Consider the following 16,408-nt stretch of genomic DNA (forward strand, 5'->3'; position numbering starts at 1 on the left):
TGTTCTATGTACTCAACTAAAGCAGCGAGCCTTGATATTCTCGCATATTCATGGCTGGACCAAACACCCAAATACACCAATGAACGATCTATCTGAACCATTCGACCGCTTCCGAGCCTGGCGATATTACATCACGTCTACACTCTACCCTCTCCATCGGACGCGGCAGGGGGCCCAAGAACTCACGAGTGATTTTCGCCGTCAGAAATCGATCACACCAAACAAATGGCTCACTGGGTCAGTCATGACTCAACTGACAGGAAGTCAGCTTAGCTATGAGAGGTTCATGTTGAAGCTTCCCATACTTACACGATGATATTGTCAACGAAGGGATCGCGAAATGCATACCCCGGTCGCGAATTGACGCCCCACATTCCCCTATAACCTATAGACGTTGTGACGGCCAGGTCCGATAACACCGAAGGGATCCTCTTTTGTCCGAGTGCGACCTGACATTGTTTGTTCTGCGTGATGATCTGCATCATGTAACCTTGAAGGCCCGTCCCATGGAACTATTAAAGTCTTGGGGGTGTGGATCTATAAAGTAAAGACCTGGCATCGAGCGACATACCTGTCAGTGAAGACCACATCGCAGTAGGCATCCAGACTGTGACGGCGGATGGCGTGTGGAGCAAGCACAATCTATTAAACTGTTAATGGCAACAAGACCGATGAACAGCGGTAAAGATCTCTACCAAACTCAAAAAAGGAAAACCCGGCAATTCCAGCGCAACGTCATTACCAAACACTTTCCTGCTCCACTGACCCTGGCCACTGAATTCGCAATGCTGCGCGTACGGCTGCGGAGTGCTTTACTGCCAAGCAACAAAACGATCTGCCAAGAGGTTCAGAATGTCCTGCCACGTCATTTGTAGCTTTCGAAAGAGTTTGACGTTGGTCTCCATGAAATCTCCGGGCTATAATTTGCTCCAAGATATCGCTACAGACACAAGTAGCCAGATAGTCAATGGATGAATAGATACGAATTTTTGAAGCATCTTTCGCCCAGATCCGCGCATCTTACCAGCTATCTTTTCTAACAATGTTTAAGAGCACCAACTCAGCGAACCGCACCACTCAGGAGGCTGCGGACATCAATGCCAGCAACCCCGAAAGCTCCCATACGCCAGATACGGCGCTGAAATCGCCGACGCCCACAGACAAGAGAGCAGAAAAACACATATTCAATGAACAGACAAATTATGTGTCCAAAGTTAAGGTCATCACGGTAAGTCACCCCGCCTCAAAGGACGTTCAGATTGCAATCTTGATTTTACCCCCCGATGTGATGAAGTGACACACACTCACAAGGACAGATTTTTCTAGCATGCGCCAGCGTGGATCTCGTAGCACTGATGGACCAGACCACCTTGGCAGCTAGCCTGTCTATTGTTGGCAATTACCTCCATGCAGGACAACAGCTATCCTGGCTCGCTAATGGTTATTTCATGTACGTTTTGTTTCGGCTGATGACGACTCTTCCTGATCGATACGTCTGCATAGCACATCCACAGTCGGGCAACTCTTGTACGGCCGTCTGTCGGACATATGGTCGCGTAAGGTCATTCTAATGGTCGGGCTGGCCATCTTTGGCCTTGGGTCTCTTGCATCCTCCCTGGCCCAGACAGCTACACAGCTGATTGTTTTCCGCTGTTTTACGGGTCTTGGCGGTGGCGGACTCATGACAGTTGCACAGATGATCGTTAGCGATGTAGTGCCTCTTCGTGAGAGGGGGAAATATCAGGGTATTTTGGTAAGTTTCTCCAGCCGGTCACTTTTACAACTCCACCCTAGACTCTATTCCCTGCCAGAGTATCAGATTTGATCAGATATTCTGTTCTCGCCGGGTAGATGAATACTCACGCCCCCATCCCCTGCAACAGCCCCTGTTCTGCTAACATCTTGGCTTCTCCAGGGCGCCGTCACTGCATTGGCCAACGGAATAGGCCCGGTCATCGGCGGCACTCTATCCTCCAAGGGGGGCGACTCATGGCGCTGGATCTTCCGTCTGAATCTGCCCCTAACGGCGCTATCTGCGGGATGCGCACTATTCTTCATGCCCCTCAGAAAGGTCGAAGGGGACTGGAAAGTGTTAGTTGTCTTCTTGTTAACCCACCCCGCACAAGCTGACCAAATGCATCTCAACTTAGAAAGACACGAGCCATTGACTTCGTAGGCATCTTTCTTGCATTGGCTGGCACCACGAGCTTGATGCTTGGTTTAACCTGGGGCGGTGGCGAGTACCCCTGGGCCTCTGCAGCCGTCCTCACTACCCTAATCGTTGGCGCCTTCATCTGCGTCATCTTTGTTTTGTGGCAGTGGAAGGGACCAAAATACCCGCTCGTGCCTCGTAAGATCCCACGTATCCCTTGCTTACGCTTATTGAACTAACCTATATCCTTCGTACTTACATAGTGGACATCTTCCGCGCCCGAATGACCATTGGTGCATGCATTACAATGGCCATAAACGGCTGGAACTTTGTCGTTCAGGTCTACTACATTCCCACTTTCTATCAGCTCGTCTACAACTATGGGGCCACTAGGTCTGGTGTGATGCTTCTTCCCATCACCCTGGTTCAGACCGCGAGTAGTACTCTCTCTGGACTCATCGTCCACTGGGTGGGACGTTACCGCGAGTGCATCTTGTTCGGCTGGCTCTGCTGGTCGGTCGGTCTGGGTCTCATGTCCACTCTCAACGAAACTTCCGGCCTAGGAAAGCAGATCGGCTATTCCCTGCTCATTGGCGTGGGTGTGGGAAATACTCTTCAGCCGTAAGCATCTAGATTTCGCCCGATGACCGTGTTGTTTACTGATGCGGACGTCGACAGTGCCCTGGTAGCCATCCAGGCGGGCGTCCCAAGAAAGGACATGGCCGTTGTCACATCCTTCCGCAAGTTTGTCATCTCTTGGCTCTGGACTGAAAATGTGACGGTGCGACTGACTCTAGTGACACAGCTTTGTTAGGAACTTGGGGGCTACATTCGGACTTGCCATTTGCGGCACAATTTTGTAAGTCGGCTTCCCAGAGGCATTCACGACTCGCTCTATCAAGCGACATACTAACATTCCCAAGAAATAACATTGTCAAGAACTCTATCAATGGCCTGGATCTAAGTGCAAAACGACGAGACTCCCTTCTCAGCAACCCACAGCAATACTTGTCGTCGCTTTCCGACGAAGAAGCGCAACGTATTCGCGACGTTCTCGCGCCTGCGTATCAACGATCGTTCAAGGTCATTTTTGAGCTTGGTTCTGGCTTGGCAGCAGCAGGTTTCTTCGTCGCATGGGTCTTGATGCCACACATTGATTTGGCCCGCCCTGACGACCACAAATTAAAAGAGGAGAACCATCAAGCGCAACTCAAAGAGAACGCAGAAAAGTCCCCATGATTATTGGTGAGGCTGGCGAAGAGTGTGCTACGTCTCCAACCAGGGCATCTCTAGGGCAATCCGAAAGAAAGCCTCCAGCAATAGGAGGTTGGTAAAGACTTGCGGGGCAGGCCGGAGTCGGCTCAGCTTCTTTTGCTCGACAGGGCAAGATCAGCGCTTTCTGAAGCTGACTGACTTGATTTTTGGAATTACATTGACTGAAAGCGCTTGGTCGGATTGTTACGAATCTCACTAGTAGCACTCGATCGAGCTTGACTTGGAAATCAAATAATTCTGCCAAAGTGCTTTGCGTCTACATGGTTTGATAAGGGTTGACTGGAAGCAGAATCCTAGCGTTCAGTGACACCATGGCTGAACATGAGGCCATATCCCACCGTCTGCTACCTACATCATGTAACAGTAAACCCAATGCTGATTCGGCAACGCCTGTCCTTGATTGGTGATCGCAAAAAGACCCAGAAATCTTCACTGTGCCCAAAGCTGCTGACACAAGATCCTTGTTGATGTATGATTAGATTGATAAGCATTCTAGCCGCCATGTACTCCATCAGACTAATGCACTCCGCGGACCACAAACCTAAATCTTCCCGGGGTGCCAAGGTCATCTAAATACACGCCATATGGTATCTCCGAAGTGGCCCGACTGTCCGAGGCGGCGAGGTGTTTCTACAATGCAACCCGAATCCGAGCATTTCCCTTACGTGGAATATGGGAATATGCAATGCAACACAGCCCCAGCCGTTGGAACGCCCAAGTGGGCCAACGCAAGTACCTAGTCTGTAAGTACACATCCGTACTCTAATTTCTAGGGTCCCGAAAGTAGGCAAGATCGTGACATCAAGGTTCGTCTTCAACTATCGCCTCCCTGGACCCGACAACTACCTGACTACATGCAACAATTTTAATCACTCAGTCACAGTGAATTTCCGACTGGGACTCGGAGGTAACTTAGAACTCGGGTTGCAGCTATACAGGCAAAACTTTTCAATCATTGTCACCAGTCCTGAGTACGTGTCAATATGCGCGATGAAAGGTTTGTAGATGGATTCAGTCCCACATCCCAGTAATAAAAATATAAGCAATCGAGTTCCGATTCCGGATCTCAAGATTCATCATTGTCGCCCTTCCAAGTCGCTGGTCTCCCCAGAGTGACAAATATTGTCTATACGCAAACATCACAATTCTCTATCTATCAGCTCAGCCATTCCCCAAGATGATCCTTCATACAAGCTCAGTCGTGCTGGCTGCCCTGTATGCCGGCTCAAGCCTTGCAGCCGCCGACTCCCAAAGACCACTGCTAAAGGACTTTGACGCTCTGGGCGCTTGGTTTGAGGAAGTAGCCGCTATCAATGCCACTTCTGGCCTTCAAGATGCCGAGCAAGCCAAGAACACCACCGTCGCCATCATCGGAGCGGGTATCACGGGCCTAGCCACGGCCCTTATGCTCGATAGTGTTGGTGTGCACAACTGGGAGATACTGGAGGCTAGTCACCAGATCGGTGGACGCTTGCGGACTATATACGTCGGAAACACCCAAGAATGGGCAGAAATGGGCCCTATGCGTCTTCCATACAAGATCAAGTACAAGAGTGACAATGCGACCCTCGAGTACTCTGATCATGCCATGACGTTCCAGCTCGCAGATTGGCTCAATGAGATGAACGAAGACAGTCACACCGACCTGAACATCAGCTTTATCCCTTGGATCCAACACTCGCCTAATGAGTTGCTAGCGTTGGGCACTGGCAGACATCCCGATGGCAGCATTCCTACTCGTGCCGATATTGCTGCAAATTCGAGCCTTGGCAAGCCAGCACCAATGAATACACAGGAGTACAAGGACGTCAAAGCGAAGATGAGCGAGATTCTTCTTAACGAAGAAACACTCAGAGAGATCCAAAGAGACGTATGGAGAGTGCACGGGCGCGCTATGAAGAGAGGGCTCGACGATGTTAGTCAGCAAAGCATGATGCGCAATGTTTGGAACGCGAGCGCCGAGGTAGCGGATGCCATTCACGGTGCTACTGATTACGACGTCTTCTGGGACGAGATGCATCACAACTCGAACTTGGCACAGGATGGCAGCAAGGGCACCTTGGGCGAGACAGAGTGGCGATGTGTCGATGGCGGCTTTAGCCGCTTCTCTGATGCTTTCCTACCACACGTCCAAGACCGCCTCATCCTGAACCGTCAGGTCCGGGCGATTGAGGCTGTCAAAGATGGTCAGAACATGGTCACAGGCACAAAGGTCTCTTGGGTCGACGTTGATTCCAACAGAACCCAGACAAAGCCAGGCCCTCAACAGAGCAAAACTTACGACTATACAATGCTCGCAGTGCCTTTCACCATGACGCGAATGATGCGCCTTCCGTCCTTCTCGCCCACGCTGTCGCGGGCGATGGCTGAGCGTGGCCTCCGCTTTAAAGACGCCTGCAAAGTTGGATTGCTCTTTAGCGAACGTTTCTGGGAGAAAGGTGACCGTCCCATATTTGGTGGTTACTCAACGCCTCCTGACGCAGCTGTTGGAGCTCTCTACTATCCGGTGTACGGGCATAACGAGTCGGGGCGCCCAGGTCTCATTCTGCACTATCGTGGAGGCGATTGGAGCAGCCGTTTCGCCAGTCTCAGCGAGGAACAACACGTTGGTATGGTCCTCGACGCTATTGCTTCTTTACATGGCGAGCAAGTTCGAGAGCTATACACGGGCGTCTATGAGCGTTTGTGCTGGCTGGACGAGCCATTCATCGCCACTGCTTGGACACGCCCGGATGTGGCTCAGCATGCGTTGTACATCCCCGCATACCATCAGACTGAGTCGAATGTTATTGTACTCGGTGAGCATACGGCTCCCACACATGCGTGGATCAGCTCCTCTCTTTACTCTGCCGTTCGTGGTGCCGTTCAACTATTGCTTGAGATTGGTTTAGTCGATGAAGCTAAGCAGCTGAACCAACGGTGGATGGGACGATGGATTGATATGGAGTAGAATATAGTCGCCTGAATGTAGAAAGATTTAAGGGTTTGTGGATAAAAGATATTTGTTGAAGGAATGTCTATGAGAGAAGAGCCGGTGGCGATAACTTGAGATAGTCTAGATAGCAGTGTAAGACCCGTCGAATCTTGCCGACGTAATGAGATTTCACTCAAAGACCATTGCAACAAGCGACGCTTTGAAAACCATCTATGTGAACCGCTTTCTCGTCCTCGAGTCTTCAATCTACCAAGCCATTGTCTTGCTGGAGCAAATCTGGATCGCGATTGAAAATAAGATAGCATATGTGCAATTCATCTACATAAGAATTGGGCCACCGCTAAGACTACCACCGACCTCCGGCACTTTCAATATGCCTTCGCTCACCAGATCGATCGCTAGCCTACTCAAAAGTCCATCACAGCCCCTCGCCGCAAGTATGCCTACCGCCACCGGCAGCTTCTCAGTATGACCGGTGAGGGTGCTGAAGCTGGACACCTCACCCACTGGGTATATCAAGTCAGGGCATCCGGAAAAGACAGACATTCGGGCCGCTGAGAAGCCAGCGAATGGCGCTGGTGGCGCTATGTCGTATCGGTTCCTCGGAGACTGCGTCCCAGTCTTGCCAGCATATAGAATGAGCCCGGATGAGCATTGCAGGGTGTCATTGACCGGAGGTAGGACTTGATCATTGAACCAGTTCATGAACATTGTCTTGTTCTGCATAGCCTCATCCCAGGAGTAGTTGGCAGCCCAAGCCCATCGTGCCAGTGGGGATGGGTTTACAAACGGCTGACGACCGTTAAATTGTTTGGCATAATCTGCAAAGAATGGCTGGACCACCGCATCGTCTTGACCCTTCCCAGTCAGGACTGGGTAAGTGATGTTGAAAGTCTCGGTGAAGTTGAGTTCGGCGTTGGGGTTGGTTTCGCGCGTGCTCCAGCGCTGAGCCACATTCAAAGCGCTCACGTTCCCACCCACAAACTTAGCCAATGCGGTCGCGAAGTTGTTTAAAAGTAAACCTGCCTCAGTGCTGGAGTTGGGATACGACACCGTCATGATCTTGGTCGGATACTTCGGCTTCAATTCCGCCAGAGAAGTGTAGTCGGAGCCATATGTGACAGCCTGAAGTTTATCCCACAGCTTTGGGTCTCGGGCAAGGAAGCCAACAGTATCCAGAGGCTCAGATAGCGGCATGATGTGATCGGCACTCACAGCTCCGTGCGATGCTCTATTGCCAAAGACGCCATTGACGCCTGCAGGGCTACGGACGCTGCCCCCTGTATCAGTTCCGACGGCAGCGTCGAGCCAACCATAAGAAGCAACAGAAGCACCTGCGCCCGAGCTCGAAGAGGATGGGTCCTGATAGCCATCTCCCCTCGGATTGAAAGGACTATGGTAGTCAACCCAGTCGACAGTAGCAACCTCGCTCGTTGCAAACTGGGACAACTTCTGCGTACCTACGACGATGGCGCCGGCTTCGATGAGTCTCGAGATGGCTGTTCCCGTGACGTTATTGGCCGGGTATAAATGATACCATGCGCGGTTCCCATTTGACTGTTTAACTCCGGCCAGCGAGAAGATGTCTTTAACGGCAATGCGGACACCAGCCAGTGGCTTGATATTTGAAGGCTCGTAGTATAATCGTGAAGGCACGCCGATGGTGAACGTAGCTGAACCGGGAATTTTTGCTGACAAGACTTGAAAAGTGCCATCACTGTTGTCTAGCAAGGCTTCGGTGAAGGCACCGGCAGTATCGTCGTAAAGACGGTACGCTTGATGTAGATCTCCGGTGCCTTTGCGCAGAAAATAAGGGCCCTTCGGCACGTTAGACCTCGTTGTAAAGTTGACCACTGCCGAAGGTATCTCATTGGTAGTCTGAATGTCTTGAACTATTGATGTGTCCGAGTTGTTTGTCTGATTGAGGAGCAGCCGCATGAATCCGGATTGAAATACGTCGTCAGTCTCCTTCCAAGCGGTGAAAATTTGGGACACATTATCTCCCCGGCTCGCAGCTGGCAGGACCGCGACCGGAACAAAATCCAGGATATCCTCGACATCTTTAGGGACACCAGATTGGAGCGAGAGAGTTGCAGCGATGTGGGGGCTGATGAAGTATGGGATTCCGTTCAAAAGAAGAGTTAAGCCAGTGGATGTGATCTGCGATATGGCTAATGGCAATGCCATCAAAAGCCATACTCGGATCATTTGCATTTTGATCGTTGCAACCAACAGATGTAGAAAGTTGATTAGGTACACGACTAAGCTCAGAAAGTGATATCGCCCACAGAGAGGATGATTATTTAACGAAAGCCAAGGCCACGCTCAATCACCAAACATACGAGGTACGCCCGAGGACGGCAATTTGGCTAATCTCATGCCTCGAGTACTTGCCGTAGGTGATCGCCCGAGAACCGGGCTTGCACCCCCCCTCCCCTCTTCTGCCAAGTTATCATAGACGAAGTAGCTCGGTGCATTCTATTTTTTCGAGGCCCCATAATGAGTCCACATGGAGTCAACTTCACCTTGAGAGCTGCAGAAACGTACAGGGATCCGCCAAGAGTTGATGCAAAAGTGGTACCTTGCTCTCGTATCTCAGCGCTGCAGAGAAGTACATGTATTCTCCACGCAGGATATCACCATGGGAAGTATCACCGGGGCTTTCTCCGATGCGTTCGTACCCGGATGGCGTAGTCAGGATCTCATTGCACACCGTACTAAAGCCGAGCTTACACGGAGTGCTAGGATCTCGCAGGCACAACTCACTCTTTACCGTAGCTATCACTGCTAGCTCCTGCAAGGGCATCACCCCTGCTACCTCATTGTAAAAGTGCGTGATCATTCCAGATACGCTGCAGGATTGAAGGGAGTGGCGTATGTCGCGCGGTACGCGGCGAATGATTTTCCCCGGTCTATGGCATGTAATGTTGTCTTCTTTACTTTCGTAGATTCAGGTGGGGTAAGCGACACGGACTCATACTCCACAAAAATCTTGTCCGTGCATGTTGACACTATCACGTCACATCTTACACCTCACGAACTCCCCCGCATACTCAATGGCGTACATTCAATCTATCATATACATCGTTGGTCTCTTGACGCTCAGTCTTGCCGGCCTTAAAGCAGTGAACTGGATTTCCATCTACACCCTTCCTTCGAGACTCCGCATCTATGCGCACATCTCTCCGAACGGCGATGCGCCCTGGGCCCTTGTGACGGGTGCTTCGGACGGCATTGGCCGCGCTTTCGCATCTGAATTGGCGACACAGGGGTTCAATGTCGTACTTCATGGACGAAGCCATGCTAAACTTACGATCGTTGCGTCTGAGTTCCGAAAAAGATACCCCGCAAGGTCTTTCCGCATACTGGTGGCAGACGCGAGTGCCGTGCCAGGTGTAAACTACAATAGGGTTGAGCGGCCACTTCAACCCGTCGATTCATCACAGGCTCCCCCGGATTTTGCATCAATACAAGCAGAACTCCGTGATTTACATCTTACTCTAGTCATCAACAATGCGGGAGGTGGTCCCACCAACCCGGTCTTCTCGCCTCTCGTCGACTGCTCAACGGACAGGATCGCCAGCAACGTCAGCCTAAATGCGCTCTTCCCACTTCATCTTACAAGAGTGCTTCTACCGGTTCTCCGCCAGAACGCGCCGGCCCTGGTGATGAACATTAGCTCCATGGCAGACGAGGGATTCCCTCTACTAGCGTCTTACAGCGCTAGCAAGCAGTTCCTCATGACTATGACACGTGCCGTGGGTCTTGAGCTGAAACTTGACGATGATAGTAGCAATGTGGAGTTGCTAGGTGTCCGGATAGGTCGAGTTACGAATGTTTCGCACTTGAAGGAGGCTCCGTCGCTATTTACGCCCGATTCTCAGACTATGGCCCGAGCCGCCCTGGCACGAACCGGTCGTGGGCATGGGATAGTTGTTGGATATTGGGGCCATGCGCTGCAGCAAGCCAGCTCTAGCTTCTTACCGAGGTGGGCTAAAGACCAAGTCATGATGGCTATCATGCGTGAGCAAAGAGCTGGAGAGTTGAGAAAACAGTGAAATAAGACATGTAATTCTCAAGCAGGCGGCGCTTATGGAAGAGCACCTGTCAATCTGTCTCTGTATGGCGTGCAATCATAATGAAGGGGTGAACTTAACAAGTACTTTGGCAGAAAGTCTTTTGTTATCAACGTTGACGATATATTAACCCAGTCTGCCCGCTACATCAATGATGTATCTCAAATCTCCTGCTGCAGAGCTCCCAATGACCAGAATACCTATTCCGTACTCAGAATCGCCGCTGGCGGTGATTTTTCCTACCAGGAAATGCATCAATATGTGGCCAATGAAGCGCCTATCAGAGAATTGATCACTCACAGAAAACACCTCAAGAAAGTCGATACGAGGCTCGGTTAAGCGCTGAGTTGAGGAGCCCATGATAATGTGAGCAGCAAACGGCGAGTCGAAGCTCTTCCCGTTCACCAACTCCATATGGACCGATCCAAGCAAGACCAGTTCAGTCTTACTGCTCGTGCCCATGCGTTGGGTTGCCGCAAACCCTTTCGATATACTGTGCCTCCTTGACGTCACTGAGGACCATGCACCCTCTCTGCATTTTGATATTTCTGTTGAGCATAGCACGCATAGGGCTTTGGTTAGCATAGAAAAAGACGCCCTTCAATTAATTAGATCACCGCGGGGGAAGACTTATCTTACCTGCAGCTCCATTAAATGTCCCGCTAGGACTGATGAAGGTTGCTTGATTCGAGAATACCTCGGTGGCTAGTCGATCTCCTGCATCCTCAACTTTGGAATCCGCGAGCTCATAGAAAGTAGCGATGAGGCTTTTGGCCTGGGAAGTGATAGAATCAGACAACCAGTCGGTGGCATTCGTGACGTAGCTCATTTTTTGTCAGGATTTGTTCGAAAAGTGATTGATATCATGACAGAGTAGTATGACAATGAGGCCAAGTAAATCTCGAAGAGAGAAGGTGTGGTGTAACAAGCTTCGAAGTAAGTAAATTCTTATTCGTGGATATAGCATGGCGAGCTGGAGATAAGAGAGAAATACTGTCAGCGTCAGATCACACAGCTGTGGCTCGACGGTACGTCGCGTTTTAGGAAAACGCGAAGACGCGTTTGCCCATTCGCTTTTCGTCGCCTTTTCGTCTCTTCGGGATCGGGCTCGGGTTAGAGTTCTGAAGGAGACCATCAAAGGATTGAGACGTTAGTCTCGACCAAGGTAGTCGGTCAGCTGGTGCTATCGCCTACATTTCCTCAAAGTGCCTTAGAAACGAGGGGAAACAAATGTCGTCAACTTTCCTGCTTCAATCTTTCACTTACATGAACTTTTGCTCAACACAATTATCTACCGCAATAGCTGCACGCCCAAAAGCACGATCGTCATCAACCTACAAAGTACTCCAAAGCTGAACTTAGAAGAAGACTGGTCAGAATTGGAAAGAAAGCATGTCAGAAATTTGCAAGGTTCTCGACTACGATGCTCCAGTTGGCAAGGTCAAGAGTCCATCGGGCCTCGCCCACGTTGTACTACGAACCGGCAACCTCCCCCGCATGGTTGACTTTTACACCACGTTCCTCGGGGGCAGCGTCACCTATGGCAATGAGTTGATATCATTCATCACCTACGACAACGAGCACCACCGTATCGCTTTGATCGGGGTTCCAGGAACGGCGATCAAAAACCCAGCGAGCTGCGGCCTTGAGCACATCGCCTTCTCTTTTGATACTCTGGAGGCTCTGCTGCTCGCCTACCGCCACCGTAGGATCCGGGGCATCGAACCCGTCTGGTGTGTCAACCATGGCCCTACGACTAGCATCTACTACAAAGACCCGGATGGCAACATGCTGGAAACGCAGGTCGATAACTTTGATACGGTCGACGAGGCCACTGCGTTCATGATGAGCGACGCCTTTACCGAGAACCCGATTGGTGTAGACTTTGATGCCGACGAGATGATTGGGGCCCTGCGCGCTGGAGGGGACGAAAAACTGTTGAAGAAGCGGCGCGAGATTGGCCCGCGCGGATTGCCGGACTTTTCGAGCATGTGATATTATTTTGACTTAGCCGATGAGACTGTTCGTACTTGTTGTATAGTAGTAGTCACAATTGTCACAAGGAGTTTAGCTTGGGGTTACTGCAAGACTGAGAGTACAACATACCGGGCTCGGCTTCGGCCTTGGCTGTGAGGCTATTGGACTGTCGGGTCCAGAACTCCATGTTATTACGTACCCTTGATCCGGGTTCGGCCCTGGTTTCCGAGCCCGAGTAAGTTGAAGTGTCGCATTTTGGGTTCATTTGACAAAGCTTCTGTTGGATTCTGGGTAGTCGGTAGAAAGGGTGGAATTAGAAAGCGGTGAAGGTACTTTGTCACGTAACAGGGATAGTAACCGCATCTCACGAAGTGCCCGTCACGTGCTGAATCACGTGTCTATCTCAGACATCGTGTACATAGACCTTTTCCTTTTGTCTATTTCTACTTTGATAGTTAAGCGACTTTTACCACACTCCGTATGCCCATTGCTGCGTGCCATAACTCGTGACATACTTAGAAACGAACTACTTAATACCTACCTCGTTTAGAATCGTGGGCTTTACCTAATTCCTACTTTTTCTGTATATAATCTATACGTAGTCATATCATTAATTGACTCCGTACTAGCTGTATAGCTGCCCCTGCTGACGTGTATACTAACAATTTCTATTTGCTCAATCTACGAGAAAAACGTTTTCGTAGTGGCTTGATTGGGGCAACCATGGCCTCTATTAACTAAAGTTCCTAAGAGCGTTTTCTGATGGTGCATGCAATGAACCAGGTAATTAATGCTAGGAAGAGGCATCACTTGAGGCTTTGTTATTGCTAGCAGCCATCAAAAAAGCTCATTCAACTTACGATCAACTACTTCATTCACATGGGATCTTTCGCCTGTGAAATAGGGGAATTAACCATCGACGTTTCATTTCAGTGATACGCATGCCCAGTAAAATAATTTTCCTCACCTCATCCTGTAGAAAAACAAGCCTCATGCCTTCAAATTTTTTGCCATCTTTAATTATACATTAATGGATAATCACTGATGTCTCGAACAGAACAAGAATCTGGGTCATGGAACCGTTGGTGATCCTGAGAGGTAGACTACCACTGGACTTGGATTGAGTCTTCCATGTTGGGTACCGTAAAACCAGCGAGGTCGGAGTAAATCGTTTGGCCATTCTGCGAAATTTCTATCTCTCGAACGCTCGCGACGCCAGACACAGGGTGGTCCTCTTCGCTAACGGTTTCCGTTCGCGAAGGTTCGTGCTGGGGAGGCAAACTAGTGCCCGTGATGTTGGATGCACTGACGTCTTGGCTAGCAGTGATTGGATTGCGTGCGTAGACACCCGTCACCTCTGCTGACCTACCCTGCATAGAGGCATCACTCTGCAGGGACATTTCCATAGATGTCATGAGATCATCATAGCTCGTTGTGTTTTGGTTATTCCGGCTATCGCCCTTGTTCTTGTAACTGTCGACAACTCTCCGGGCCTGTCGGACAAATTCTGTTGTCTTTGTAAAGGCAGCTTCGCCGGATGTGACATATTCGAGGCGACCAAAGAATCCAACGACTGTTTCCATGAGGGCTATGTCGCTCTGGTTACGGCTATCATATGGGTTGGACACCACATGGACGAAGATTGTAGTCAAGGCTGTGAATGGATAATAGAAGACGAGCCTTCCAGCATGTGAGAGGTCAGAAATAGTGAATCATCTGTAAGAGAGTAGCGAAGCGAGTTATCTGTCGTAACTGCGAAAACAACCGAAGCTGTGTGGGGGTTTATGGATCGTCCAACAACCAGATTCCGGTAACGATATAGAAGAGTGTAAGACATACCATGCCGGAGTGAAGCTCTCGATGTCCAGGTGCTTCGTGAGCAAGACAATGGACCTTGCAGCCTCTATGTGCGATACATGAGATTTTCTATCGATAAGGCGTTCCGCATCACTTTTTCCTTGATTGAACATGGGTGATCCACGTCGAAGAATGGAGCACAACACGTAGTAGTAAGATGAATGTAGAACAAGGATTTGTACCCGTGATCCCCCCTGTCTCCCGAGGAATTTACCAAGTGGCCTACCAGGCCGGACCTTAATAGGAATAGATTTCAGCCAGCTCTCCAAATCCTGCAGCAAGCGATTCAATGCTGGCACTAGCCGAGATATTGGCATGAAGAGAGCGCTCGCAGAATACAAGGACCGGGAAATGTCACCACCGATACGCGCAAGCTTTGTGAAGTGTCGGAAAAAGTCGACGTCTAACTCTCCTTCGCCTGTCTCTGTGACGTTGGTTGCTGAACCCGGACGGGCCAAGTCGATTCCTCGCGGGAAAGTACAACTAATTTCTTCGTCGCATATGACCGCAGGTCGACCACAGCGTAAGGCAATTGACTTGTCCAGACAGTAGACTGCCCAGAAGACACGATTGCGCTCTCTCTTCTCAACATCAGAGAGACTCCATTCGGGAGACGGGGAGCAGTTGAGTCCAATGCTCTGGGCTAACCGTAAAGCGACCGAGGAGAGAGTATATTCGAGCCTCTGGGGACTGGACAGCCCTTGTGCGAAGACGGCCATCAAAGCCACTGCTTGCACAGCTAATAGGTCGGTGGCACCGTGAACGATCTGGGACTCGTAGGATAGAGCTGATCGGAAGTATCCCCAAGCTTCAGAAACAGATGTTCGAAATGCCTCAGAAGTTTCATCGGAGAGTGAGGCTCGGAGCCCGGAAGCTACCACGACATTCAACAGCGCCAACCAAGACGGCTTTTGAACAACATCAGAACCATCTCCCATTTCAGCCAGCTGAGCGTGAAAGGTATTCCGGTCTAGGATGGGGAAGACAACTTGAACCTGCGTGAAATAGGCATCGATATACTCAAGCAGCTGCGGCCGAGAAATGTCTAGAATCCGATGAGGTGTTGATAGCGCGAGTGGCAAGTCTTGCGTGATGCACTTCGGCTGGCGAATATGGCTAAGGATGGCGTTTCGTATGTCCTGAACTGTTTCACAAAGGAGATCTGAGTCGGGTACTTTCTCTCGAATCCATTTCAGACCGAGGTCGGAAACGGTGGAGATGCCGGAGGAGGGGCCGGTGTATTCGTCGCCGTCGGTGGTTCGGCCCCACAAGGCCGGGCTGGTGTCTTTAAGGCTCTCCAAGTCCTCATCGCTGTCGAGGATTTTATCAAGTAGACTTTCACCTAGGGTAGAGGTGGAGTCGGCTGGAGTTTGGAGGATGACCTCGCTGTCGCGGGCCATCTGAGCAAAGAGGCTAGCCATGGAGTTGGAATCCATGGCTTGCCAGTCAGACTGAGCGGCAGGAGCGGCGATGGTGACGCTCCAGTCCAGAAAGTCTGATGCGGCGTCCTTCTGCGCCGTTCCATCCGGCATGCGGTGTGTTGAGCCGGTGGTAGACTGGACGCACAGCCCTTGTTCAACATGGCACGCAGCGGCGCCGGCATCGGGCTGTCTCGGCAAGGAACGCTGGCCCAGGTCGATGACACTCGGGCTTTGGTCATTCTGAGAGGTGGAAAGACGTCTGTTGTCAGCGTCGGCTTCCGTCCAGCGACGTACCCGTCGCTCGCCGGCGTATGAACAGTGACTGGCTCGTTGTCTGCAGTTTTGGCAGACGGGTCGGACGCGGTCGCACTTGATTTTCTTCGCGCGGCATGCCTTACAAGCCATGGCTCAAACATAAAGCGGAAATATATAGTATAAGCCACGCGAAGATGGCTAGGTATGTGGAAGGGCGGTTGAGAAACGAAGAACAACATGAAGAATCTGTTGGTAAGTCAACATACCCACTTCCTGGCACCCCCCTGTTTCTGGCACCCACAAAAACGCGAAAATCCACCACAACCCAATGCCCACCCCCAACCTCCTTTTATCACAACATTTTCAATTCGCGTCCAAATGGGCTCATCTTTTGCACATGTCTTCTTCTATATATAATGCCTCAATATACCGAAGATCAGCTTCGTCAGGCTCTCGAGGA

The 16,408-nt window shown here is 50.6% G+C and overlaps 7 protein-coding genes across 7 annotated transcripts; 4 read left to right on the forward strand and 3 right to left on the reverse strand.

Annotated features, from left to right (window-relative positions):
• Positions 1 to 1,042: 1,042 nt before the first annotated feature.
• On the forward strand, positions 1,043 to 3,391 carry CTAM01_09124 (MFS drug transporter; the record flags this gene model as incomplete). Its single annotated transcript, XM_060525144.1, has 9 exons — positions 1,043 to 1,228; positions 1,317 to 1,450; positions 1,504 to 1,753; positions 1,916 to 2,091; positions 2,151 to 2,350; positions 2,416 to 2,773; positions 2,831 to 2,896; positions 2,958 to 3,011; positions 3,076 to 3,391. 9 exons carry the CDS (start codon positions 1,043 to 1,045, stop codon positions 3,389 to 3,391), a joined length of 1,740 nt encoding a protein of 579 aa, XP_060380326.1.
• A 1,213-nt stretch (positions 3,392 to 4,604) lies between these two features.
• On the forward strand, positions 4,605 to 6,377 carry CTAM01_09125 (L-amino-acid oxidase; the record flags this gene model as incomplete). The annotated part of the gene is made up of 1 exon (XM_060525145.1): positions 4,605 to 6,377. The coding sequence occupies one exon, from the start codon at positions 4,605 to 4,607 to the stop codon at positions 6,375 to 6,377; it is 1,773 nt and encodes a 590-aa protein (XP_060380327.1).
• Positions 6,378 to 6,680: 303 nt separating this feature from the next.
• Positions 6,681 to 8,576, reverse strand: CTAM01_09126 (uncharacterized protein; the record flags this gene model as incomplete). The annotated part of the gene is made up of 1 exon (XM_060525146.1): positions 6,681 to 8,576. One exon carries the CDS (start codon positions 8,574 to 8,576, stop codon positions 6,681 to 6,683), a length of 1,896 nt encoding a protein of 631 aa, XP_060380328.1.
• Positions 8,577 to 9,418: 842 nt separating this feature from the next.
• On the forward strand, positions 9,419 to 10,420 carry CTAM01_09127 (short chain dehydrogenase; the record flags this gene model as incomplete). Its single annotated transcript, XM_060525147.1, has 1 exon — positions 9,419 to 10,420. One exon carries the CDS (start codon positions 9,419 to 9,421, stop codon positions 10,418 to 10,420), a length of 1,002 nt encoding a protein of 333 aa, XP_060380329.1.
• A 218-nt stretch (positions 10,421 to 10,638) lies between these two features.
• On the reverse strand, positions 10,639 to 11,267 carry CTAM01_09128 (uncharacterized protein; the record flags this gene model as incomplete). Its single annotated transcript, XM_060525148.1, has 3 exons — positions 10,639 to 10,677; positions 10,739 to 10,986; positions 11,078 to 11,267. The coding sequence occupies 3 exons, from the start codon at positions 11,265 to 11,267 to the stop codon at positions 10,639 to 10,641; spliced, it is 477 nt and encodes a 158-aa protein (XP_060380330.1).
• Positions 11,268 to 11,830: 563 nt separating this feature from the next.
• On the forward strand, positions 11,831 to 12,433 carry CTAM01_09129 (glyoxalase/Bleomycin resistance protein/Dioxygenase; the record flags this gene model as incomplete). The annotated part of the gene is made up of 1 exon (XM_060525149.1): positions 11,831 to 12,433. The coding sequence occupies one exon, from the start codon at positions 11,831 to 11,833 to the stop codon at positions 12,431 to 12,433; it is 603 nt and encodes a 200-aa protein (XP_060380331.1).
• A 1,085-nt stretch (positions 12,434 to 13,518) lies between these two features.
• On the reverse strand, positions 13,519 to 16,098 carry CTAM01_09130 (uncharacterized protein; the record flags this gene model as incomplete). Its single annotated transcript, XM_060525150.1, has 3 exons — positions 13,519 to 14,095; positions 14,255 to 14,318; positions 14,499 to 16,098. 3 exons carry the CDS (start codon positions 16,096 to 16,098, stop codon positions 13,519 to 13,521), a joined length of 2,241 nt encoding a protein of 746 aa, XP_060380332.1.
• Positions 16,099 to 16,408: the final 310 nt, after the last annotated feature.

The sequence above is a fragment of the Colletotrichum tamarilloi genome (assembly GCF_030869305.1).
Source record: "Colletotrichum tamarilloi strain Tom-12 chromosome Unknown Scaffold_34.1, whole genome shotgun sequence".
NCBI lineage: Eukaryota > Fungi > Ascomycota > Sordariomycetes > Glomerellales > Glomerellaceae > Colletotrichum > Colletotrichum tamarilloi.